General features: G+C 39.6%; 1 protein-coding gene across 1 annotated transcript; it reads right to left on the reverse strand.

Moving 5' to 3' along the window:
- Positions 1-1,316: 1,316 nt before the first annotated feature.
- irf6 (interferon regulatory factor 6) lies at positions 1,317-10,913 on the reverse strand. Its single transcript, XM_081607188.1, has 8 exons — positions 10,779-10,913; positions 10,269-10,451; positions 9,343-9,538; positions 9,163-9,255; positions 8,810-9,076; positions 5,848-6,240; positions 4,748-4,866; positions 1,317-2,360 (listed from the first exon to the last, which is right to left on the reverse strand). The coding sequence occupies exons 2-8, from the start codon at positions 10,440-10,442 to the stop codon at positions 2,130-2,132; spliced, it is 1,473 nt and encodes a 490-aa protein (XP_081463314.1). The 5' UTR covers positions 10,443-10,451; positions 10,779-10,913; the 3' UTR covers positions 1,317-2,129.
- Positions 10,914-11,299: the final 386 nt, after the last annotated feature.

Here is an 11,299-nt window from a genome sequence, read left to right on the forward strand (position 1 = left end):
CATTTCCAAAACATTACTTGTCATATTTGCATACATAAGGTTGAGAAATAAAAAAAAATTGGGAAAATTAAAACCCATTTTGTCCCTATTCTCAAGAATCACTGAAATACAAAATTATAATCGTTACAGCAGTCATTCATGTAAAGTGCTGCTGATGATTTAAGAAGCTTCACTAAAAACGGGGTGAATTTCCCACTTCAGTGTTTCTGATGTTACAATTGTAAATATTCCTAAACCAACAGTGCGACTCAGACGGAACAAAAACGATACATGGTTTTCTTTTTCCAAATTAAAAATCTGAAATGTGTTTTTGCCCACTTTTATCTGATGTGCTAATAAAGTGAGGGAGAAAGTCGTGGAGAAGTTTAAAGATGGATTCAGTTATAAAACAATAACTTAAGCTTTGAAGTTTGTTTTTAATGTGATAAAAGTTACCATCGTATCGAGTGTAAAATTTAAATTCAGATGTGGGGATGTTGGGCTCAGTCTGTAGAGGCGCGAGGCGGAGAACTTTATGTGTTCTAACATTATACTGTTTAAATGTTACACATTTAAAACATATCTATATGGACTCTGCTACAGCTGCAGATACATTAAAATGAGTTTCAATTTATTGTTATTCAAATTTAAATACATTATAGTTAAGTTATTTAAATTAAATTTATAATACAAAGCACACAAAGGCTTTTTAAAATGTACTTCAATAAAAAACATTTTAAAGAGCAAAATTTAAACATTTTGCTTTTGAAGAGACAATCGTGAAAGTTAAATCTGCAGAAGGAAAGATCCCAATTCCCCAAATCAGTCTTAAAGTTAGTTATTGCATAGCAACTAGATTATATTTTTCTTCCCTCTGAAAACAGAAAATACTTTAATGAACTTTGGAACTGGTGTCCTGTCAGGGTTTATTTTTAGAAAACTCAATATCTTTGCCAAATGAGACATCTCCCTTCAGAGAGGCTGAATTTAGATTTAAAAATCTGCAGTAAAAAGGAATAAAGCTATAAAACCATCAGCAAAATGTAGACAAAGTAAAAATTACCACCACTAAATGAGTTTAGTTTCAGCTCTGGCGTTTAATCTGGGCTCAAACACATTACATCATGTTGAGCTGAAACTCACACTGCCAGCTGTGTTACATCAGCACATCGATGGTAGTTTACCTTATGGATTACCAACCAGTCAGCTGCAGCACAAACTCATGCAAGAGCATCTCTCCACACAAACAATAAATCATGGTTAAAGTCTAATTTTTTTCCACTGTGCATGTGTCATCGTTTGGAGCCCAATCAAAAGTAAGATAGTAATCATAAAAATGTGTTTAACGGTACTTTTATTGATAAAAAAACAAACATGCAATCTCAGGGTAAATACATTCGACAGATCATAAAACATTTCAGCACCCCAAAGTGCAAAGAAAAAGAACAATACATATCAATGTTGTCGGGTTAGAATGTTGCTTGGATACAATCTGTAGCTAAACTAAAATGTGTAAAAAATAAAATAAAATTCAACATTTCATATGGAAAAAGAGAAGCCAGGAGAGCAGCAGCTGGTCAAACTCAAATGTTCCCGCAAAAAAAAAAGTTTCAACTTAAATCAAAGGAGGATAAAGAGGGGAACCACGTGTAGAACAAATATTCTTATGTGCACTGTAGAAGAATCCATATCCATCCCTACACGTATTCACATTCATCTACATTTTCATTTTCCAAACAGAAATCTCTTGCTGGATGCATTTTTCTATGCAAAAAAAGTGTAAAACTGAAATACAGAAGAGTGAATACGATCAGTTTCATAAGCCTCTCGTGGTGTCAGACGATCACATATTGGATGTAGATGGAGATAACTCAGAACAATATCTGTAACTGATTAACTATGATAAATATTCCTCTGCAGCGAGGCGGACTTTGACCTGCAGAACCACCAGCCATCTGCAGCATCTGCACAGACTAATGCACTACTGCGTAGAGCAGTTTCACAAGAAAAAGCTGAACAGAACATAAATCCTAAAGTATATTGTGCACACTTCTAATCAGGATTACATACAAGTACTTGTTTCCTAACAGGGGCGTGGGGGAACCCTGCAGAGGTGAGTAATATTTGTATAAAACAATTGGTTCACAGGTTCATTGAGTCTGCAGAGCCTGGGCAATGTTCAGGCCTGGGTTGGGGCCCAGAGCCCAGCCCTCCTGGCCCTGGTGGTTCTGCAGCAGGGTGTACAGCTCCTTCAGGTGGCTCACTATATTGTCCTTTATATCTGGGATTGAAATCTGCAGGCGCACGCTGCTGCTGTCAAATGAAAGGTTGTTGTCTCCGGAAAACATCTCACTTATCATCCGAGCCACAACAGGAATGACCTGAGAGAATGAAGAACAAGAGAAGAGTGAGAGGAAAGCAGAGGACCGTCTAATGAGTCCAGTCTGCACGAGCAAAAGACAAATTTACCGTTACATTCATCATGATTTTGTTTTTGATTCATTCTATCCTTTTTATTTTAAACCCATCAGCAGTGAGAAACTTTTAAAGGGTCAGTTTTATGCATCAAACACTTTTTTAGCTTTACATCATGTTATAATTCCTCCATCAAAAACACACCTGCAGTGTTGCCTTGATTATTTCATGCATGTCTGAGAAATCCTTTAATCTCCCATGGCAACCATTCAGCCGTGCAAAACGCCTGGAGCGCCGCCTTCAAGACGCGCTGAGAGGGACCGTCATGTCAAATGAAGTTTAGGTGCCGACTACTTGACAACATGTCATCAGGAAGGCAGACCAAGAAAAAACTAAATTGTCCCATCACAAAAACAAATGTGGTTTTCTAAACTGAAATTAAATGTAATTTGAACTTTGAAGTTTGGTGAGATGACACTGGGACTGAATATGTGGCAAAGTGGTAAGTATGGTGGAGGATCTATGATGCTGTGGGTCCGTTTCTCCTTTGAAAGTAGAATGGTATCATGCATTCTCCAGGTACATGGTGCCATTTATTAGTCATAATGTGATCTTCAGTTGTTAGAAAAATGCTGCAAAATTTTGCAGTGTGACACGTTGAAATCAGTCTCTGTTTCTTTAAGAAGCTCCTATTCTGACACTCCACCTTCGCAACAATTAACCTTTTTTAAAACCATTGATTCCTTAAAGTTGTAGTTTATGAGGAGCCCAGCAGGTTTGCAAGCGTTTAGGCCCCCAGAATGGCTGACAATGGAGATTAAAGGATTTGTCAAACATGCATGAAAGACAAACACTGCAGGTGTGTGAAGGAATAACTGACATGAAGCTAGAAGAGATGATTTTACATAGTACTGGCCTTTTAGTGCGTCACGTTAATCTCAGATTAGAGAGCTGCTCTTTTAAACAAGTCAAGCATGAAAACACAACAAGATCTGCTGGTAATCAGAATAACAAACACCAGCCTCATCATGAGCAGCTACTGGAGGAGACGGGAGGAGTTACTGGGTTTTTATGGAATCAAAATGGTGTGGTTTTGAGACTGTAGTTTCTCAATGTTTTTGTTTAAAAAGTAAAAAATTAGAGGTGTGCCGATCGATCGGTCACCAATCATAATCGGCCAATTTTCGTGAAAATGTGCATGATCGGTGATCAGCGATCATTGGCTCTTGTTGCCGATACCGATTACCTGCATCTCATTTCGCAGCCTGCCTGTGCAGCTGGTCTCCTCTTTCCTTCAGACTGCGCAAACGCGCCACAACAAATCCTAAGCGATGTGTAACTATAACGTACTGAGTGAACGGGGAGGTTTGCGTGTTGCGGCAGAAAATTGAAGCAGGTCAAAATGCATCAACACAACGAAGCTAATATGACATAAAAACAATGCTATACTTGACAGAGTTTGGCTACATCGAGGCTCACTGCAGTAAAAAAGACATATGGAGGATCAGATAGCAGGTAAAGCAGCACGCAGCTACAAACACTCACCCGGATTAGCACGACGGTGAGAAAGCTAAACAAATAACCCGCAAAATTATTTAACTCTTTGAGCTGCGATGCAAGACGCTGGTTCTGATCTTGCTGTTGAACCGCTGCTACGCTACAAGTAGTAATATTTCGCAGATGGAGCGCCGCTTCTGCTCCACCTGGTAGTGACTCTCACACCGAACCTTTGCTTAAAGCTGCAGCATCTAACCTAAAAAAATAAATTTTACATACGTATTAAAACCTTTGCTGTCCTAACATGATACAAATAATCTCTTTTCTGCATATTTACTCCGCTCAGTCAGAAACAGCCAATCAGAACTAGCAGTAATCAGCTAGCCGCCATGCTATCAGGAGGTTTTCATTCAGTAACTCAGGATTGTTTATTGTAATGGAACCTGTATTTGCCTTTGAATGTTAAGTTTTATACTTGAATTATTTTGGCAATGTTGAGAGGTTTTATTTTGGCTCTTTGTATTATTTAGCCTCTTCAGAGCCTTCATATGTTATCAGTCTATTAAAGATAGTATTACTGATAGCAGTACAATTTGCACAATGCCTGTTTTGTTTAGTTTTCTTCTTGGAAAAAGTTATTAAAAACAAGTTTTTGTCTAAATTAAGGTGAATTCATGGTTCCTTTTTCCACATAATGTAACCATTAGTGTTTATGATTAAAAAAATAATAATTATGTGATCGGTATCGGTATTGGCAGGAAAAAACCTGATCGGCACATCTCTATAAAAAATATATGTAAATTATACCATATGTTACTTTTGGCTGTTATTCAAGTTAGATTCCTGCATTTCTCACCTGGACCATGATGAGTTTTCGCTCTTTGGGTCTTCCATCAGGCCATTCCTCTCCAAAGCAGAGGCTGATTTCAAACTGAGGAGGGCTGGTCGCCTGGCCGCGCTGCTGCGCTACAACACCTGCATAAATAAAGCAAACTGTAGTTATGTCACTTCAAACCTCATCACAGGGTTCCTACACACACTAACATCTTTAGAACTTTGAATTCTTCTGCAGCCCAGATTTATATTTATTAACCAATAAATGGATCATAAAAAACATGGGCAGATAAACATATGAACTGATGTGTAGATGAATGACGGATTTGTAGAAGGACAAATAAAATCAATCACTGATCGATGGATGCTGGGCTGATTAATGGATGGACAAACAGATCAATCCAACTGTTGGACAAAGAAACAGGAAATAAAGTTTGTCCAAAACTGTAAAATACTTAATTTTTCAATATTTTTTTAGACTGTCACTACTATTCCTCATGGTCGCTACAGGTTGTGGGGACAGATGACACACATTGATATTTGTCCTCTGATGGTAAAAATATTGCATAAAATGGTAACACTTTATTTGAAGGGATGTGCATAAGACTGACATGAAAATGTCATAAACATGACATCTGTCATGAACATAAAGGAGTCTTTATGAATGTTTATGACAGATGTCATGAAGTGTCATTCTGTAAATAATGACGCTTTTAATGCAAAGTTGGTCTAAATGTTGCATTAAAAGTCCATTAAAAATACCAACTTTGCATGATTTTGTAAACTATTATAATTTAATGCAAAGTTGGTATTTTTAATGGACTTTCAATGCAACCTTTAGACCAACTTTGCATTAAAAGCGTCATTATTTACAGAATGACACTTCATGACAACTGTCAAACATTCATAAAGACTCCTTTATGTACATGACAGATGTTATGTCATGTTTATGACAGTTTCATGTCAGTCTTAGGCACACCCCTTCAAATAAAGTGTTACCCATTAAACTTTAGAAAAGTTCAAATGACGACCCTGGGTCTGCATCAACATTTTAAATGTGTTACTTGGGTGAAGACACTCTTGTTGTTTTAATACTCTGTACTCTTAAGTAACTGTACTTACCGCTGAGAAACGACTCCAGACAGAAGAGCTTGACCTTCTTCTGCCGCTCTATCAGATTTGGCGCCGCCGGGTTTGGAGCGCAGGGGCCCGACCAGTACACCTTGCACTGGCAGAGGCGGATTGCGTAGATATCGTGGCCCCTGATCTCCAGGATCAGACCTCGGTCCATCACATCCAGCAGCCGATTGGTGAAGATCCTCTGCTTGTCGTTGGTCATGTGCTCCGTGGTCGGGAAGCGCAACTGTTCCAGGTTCACGGGTCCAAACAGCTCTTCCTGGTTGACCATGGGCCCCAGGTCCCCGTAGAACAGCCTGCAGCCCAGCGGGTTGCTCACAGTCACAGTGGGAGACACCTCCTTCCCTCTGTATAGGAACTGGACCTCCAAGTCTGTCACTGGGTCAGACAACAGGGACAAAATTAGAGATCCTAAAGCACAGAAATGTCACAAACAAGTTACTACTTCAGTTATAAAAATGCTGCATCTATCAAACACGACTTAAAAGAAATTTGACTTTGCAGTTTAACACCTTTAAATTGGGCGACTGTCTCTTTAAGAAGGTCTTGTTCTTCTAGACTCCCTGCATCCAGCACAGCATATCACAAAAATGCTCCTCACTTTGTCATTTACATCTGTTCTTAGGAGTGTTGGACTGAGAAATAGTTTGCATGATGAACTGATACTTAACTTATGCTTTCATCAAATATGACCAGTCACTCAGGTTCTAGGCCAGTGGTTCTTAACCTGGGTTCGATCGAACCCCAGGGGTTCGATGAAATCGGTCTGAAGGGTTCTGCGGAGCCTCTGCCGCGGAGGTAAAGATACACTTGCATAAAGTCATGATGACGCGCCGCTTTGCCATCACTCGCTGCAGAGGATCACGTTACATTGCTTAGCCAATCATTGCTGAGGAGGAGCCCTGATTGAAGGAGCTCCACTCTCAACATGGATTTGAACTTGTGTATTTACTTCAGCAAAGCTCACAGTTTTTACCAAATTCTGTAACTTTCGGTGTAGTTCTAAATCTGCTCTTTAGTCGCATCTTGTCGGGGTTGGTACTGCCTCTAGTGGCGTGGGGGTGGTAACACAACTAATATAATTACATTACTAAATCAGAATACCGCAAAGTCTTTATTATTAATTTTTCATTCTCTTAAGAATGTAGAGCTAATTAAGTGACCTAAACGAGACCTTAAAGTGGTTACAGTTTCTCTCGATGGCCAACCTGTTGAAACTGGCAAATTTTAAATACCTTGGGTCGTTCCTGCACAGTCAGCTCAACTGTGCTGAAAACACTGACTATATTTTGAAGAATTGTTCTCAGAGACTCTACCTTTTAAGAAGACTTGGTGACCATGGGGTGACCCAACTACACCCTAGTTGGGTCACCCCTATGTCTTGAATTTGGGGGCTGGGGGGAAATTATATTTTATTTATCACTACATAAGGGTTCAGTGAATGCGCATATGAAGCTGGTGGGTTTGGTACCTCAAAAAAGGTTAAGAACCACTGTTCTAAGGCAAAGTAGCTCCAAATCAAATCACACTTTTCTGGAGTGATTTTACCCCAAATATGATGCACAACTTCCAAAAATACTTTTGTCTCTTCAGTTCGTTGTATATTTTCCCAAATGTCTTAGAGATCATCAGGATAATTCTGGGTTGAAACCACCATTTGTTTTTAACTCCCATTTCATGACCTGAAATACTGAAGTGCAACAAAAAGTTTGTTTTTTTTAAAGTGGGGTTGCAGGAGTTCTTATCTCCATCTTGCTTGTGGTCTGCATTCATGAAAGGGATCTTAGTGGAGATCGAGATAACAAACCTTGCTCCTCAAAGGAGGAGTGTTTAGAATGACAAAACACTTCCAACAGGTTTTTACAAGCTCAGTCACTTCTGCATGGCGACATGCAACTGTGTATCCCGAGGCTGCAGTTCCAGTCTTTTCAAAATACAGAGACGGCAGACAGTAAAATGAGGGACTGTAAAAACACTGATTTAACTCTCCATGTTCAGATGATTTTCCCAAAGGTCTAGAAACTTGGTCTTTACCACGTTAATGACTGTGTGATCAACGTGATTTTTAATACATCCAAATGATTTATTAATGTGTGACTTAGTAAACTGATAGGTTTAGTAATTTACCATAAACGTGATGGTTAAAAAAAACAAACAGAAAATCTTGCAGGCTGACAAAGAGATGAACAAAGTTAACCTGTTAGTGGATGATTTAAGAAAAGATCATTTCCATCCGTTTTAGAGAATCTGATCCAGAAAAGCATCAACATTTCATGCCCTTTTCAGTTTTTAAAACCCCCATTTGGTAACACTTTATTTGAAGGGGGGTGAATAAGACTGACATGACACGGTCATAAACATGACATGACACCTGTCATGAACATGAATAAGCCTTCATGAATTTTTATGACTGTGTCATAAAGCATCATTCTGTAAATTATGACACTTTTAATACAAAGTTGACATTATTCAAAATATCTTTATGACAACTTGACATTAACCAAAAAAATCATTACTGATATAAATTTGTTCTAAAAGTATTACTGATTGTACTTAAAAAAATTAGGTAACTTTATGTTATTAAAGGTAAAGTTTAAACAGTAATGATTTATTGGTTAATTCCAAGTTGTTATAACAATGACATTTTCAATAATGTCAACTTTGTATTAAAAGTGTCATAATTTATCGAATGACGCTTTATGACAACAGTCATAAATATTCATGAAGGCTTATTCATGTTCATGACAGGTGTCATGTCATGTTTATGAAAGTGTCATGTCAGTCTTATTCACCCCCTTCAAATAAAGTGTTACCCCTCATTTTGCTAAATTTTGATTTTTTTTGGAATTGAATTCTGCAGCTAAACTTTCAAAACAAATTTTAATGAACTAATTTTTGTGTGACAAAAAGTTGATTTCTGCAAGGGGATAAAGTTGTTCACACTAACTTGGGAGGGAGCTGATCCACGTTTCTGGAGAGGCAAAGAAGACGTCAGAAAGAGGAGCAGGCTGCAGGATGGGGTCGGGCAGAGGGGCGGGGGGCAGCTCATCCATGTTTGTGGGGGGCATCTCTACGTCTGCAGGTTCCTCTTTGGGCCAGATTTTACCAGGCTCCTCTTTGGGCCAGACCTCGTTCGAAGGTGGACAGCTGGGAGGCTGCACTGAAGAATCGGAACCCATCGGAGACCACATGAGGAGTGGAGAAGGACTGGTGCCTAAAAGAGGAAAGAGGAATTGTATTTTTTTGTTTTCCATCAATTCCACCACATATTTGCAACAATATTAGGGTGTAAACAATCACCATTGGATGGATATGGAGGAAGAGAATCTGGTGTGTCAGGATCCTCTCCAAAATCCTCATCGTAGGGAGTATGTGATCCTGCATCTGAAGGAGCTGTCAGGAAAAGAAATCAGAAATCAGATATTGAAAGATGAAAAAACAATGAGAATCCCTAAAACATCTGAAGAACTTTGTACTTACTTTGGTTACTGTTGGGTTGTGGGATGTCGCAGACATCGTACACCTTTAAGGGATTCATGGGGACTTCCTTGGTGCCGTCATAGACCAGTTTGAATTCACGGCTTTTGTTCAGGGCGCACCGAAGCTGAGCTTTCCACTTGGCGGGATCAGGTTCATCAACTCCCTCCTGAAACTTCCCGGTCTCCACAGCCCACGCCTGGACGAAGCAGTCAGAGAAACGAGATCAATTACGCTGAGCCATGTACATTTTTATATGTTCCAGTACGACTCATCATTGTTCTAAATATTAACCGATTCATTGCACAAAATACTAAAACGTTTTGTTAAATAGAGTGGCCAGACAGCAAAAAGTAGAGACAATTTAAGAGTTTTATTAAGTTGTTGTGATTCATGACGGATAAAAGCTGGCTCAACATCCAAAGCATAAATCAACACAGAATTAAATTTATTTACATTTTTTTTTTTAAAACTACTCAAAGCTCAATGTTATTCATGTCAAATATAACTTATTTGGGTACAAGAGGGCGAGGTAAACTTTTAAATCACCTGTCCCGCCTCCCCACTGCTGCCTCTTGCAAGCAATGTTGATTCACATACAATGAAACTCCATGTTTTCCAAACCAAAACATTTCCAGACACTCGAATTTGTGTTCATAACTGACTGAATTTGGCAGGAACTTTCCTACAGCAAACAGACTGAAAGTCACAGCAGCAGGTGGGGGAGGGGCATCCAAACAAACTATTTTGCTTGAAACTACAGCTTTAAAAAAAAACTTGGCATATCTTGATTAGCAAACAAGCAAAAATACAATAAAATATATAAATAACGAAGCATAATTAGTATATATAGATGTGGGTCCCAAGATGAAATCTTCTAATTTCAAACCGATTTTCCTTCAGCCGAGACAACCTAAATAAATATTTACCTTAAATATGGTGTCCTCGTCCTCGTGTTGGGGTGTGTGTCTAGTGGCGTGTTTCCAGGGGATCCTGAAGCGCAAGGCCTCCCTGTCGACCCAAACCAGACCCGGGTACCGAGCGCTGTCCACCTGGGCCACCAGCCACGGCTTGAGGCGGACGCGTCTAGGGGTGACCGCCATCCTGGCCGACTGAATACAGAAAAATATAATTAAAGCGATTTAATAAACACAGTTGGCTATAAACCAGCTAGTCCGCCCTGTTACGAGTGTAATTTTCTAAACTGCCAATCCACTAAACAATGCAACACCACAAATCCTGCAGATCCGGATTTTCCAAACGTTTGGAAGCTGCCTGGCTTCTTCCCTCTGACCGACAGGGAGGCCTTTAACTTACTACCACGGTGCAACTAATTTACTTCCAGAAGATTCGTAAACCTTTAAATGAGCAGTAATAATGCAGCAAGAAAAAAAGACAGCAAATCAAAACGAAGCGCTTGTAAAAACTATCAAACTTACCTGTGCTGAAGCAGGAAGTAGGAGTAAGCCTTCCTTGTTGGGCAGCTGGTTAGAAAGCCGTCCGTGTCCGGGTCCAAACTCCCACAGAACCGCTCCACGTAGAGTCAACTCAGACGAGGCAGGCCGATGAAAAACAATGACTACATAAACGTTTATCCCCCCAAAACGTTGAGGAGCCGATGTGCGTGTGTTTTTTCCCTCACTCGGTTCGGCCCTCAAACCCCTTCTCCTCCTCTTCCTCCTCCTCCTCCTCACCGAAACTCAGGTAGCAGACGTGACGTCACGCCGGTGACACACCTATTCTGAGCAGCGCGGTGTTGGTTTGTCACGATGTACAACAAGTGGACAAGATGTGAGCGATTCAGGCCAAGACGAAGAGAATCCTGATCTGAACATGAGTAATTACAGAAATATGTGCTCTACCTTCCTTGACATGCTAGGGTTTTTGTTTTGTTTTTGCTTTTTTAAGTATCGCAGCTACTAAATTGCGACAACTGACATAAACCGAGTAGCAAAACAAT

Source organism: Poecilia reticulata, chromosome 5, assembly GCF_904066995.2.
Source record: "Poecilia reticulata chromosome 5, P_reticulata-male-v2, whole genome shotgun sequence".
In the NCBI taxonomy this organism is placed as follows: domain Eukaryota; kingdom Metazoa; phylum Chordata; class Actinopteri; order Cyprinodontiformes; family Poeciliidae; genus Poecilia; species Poecilia reticulata.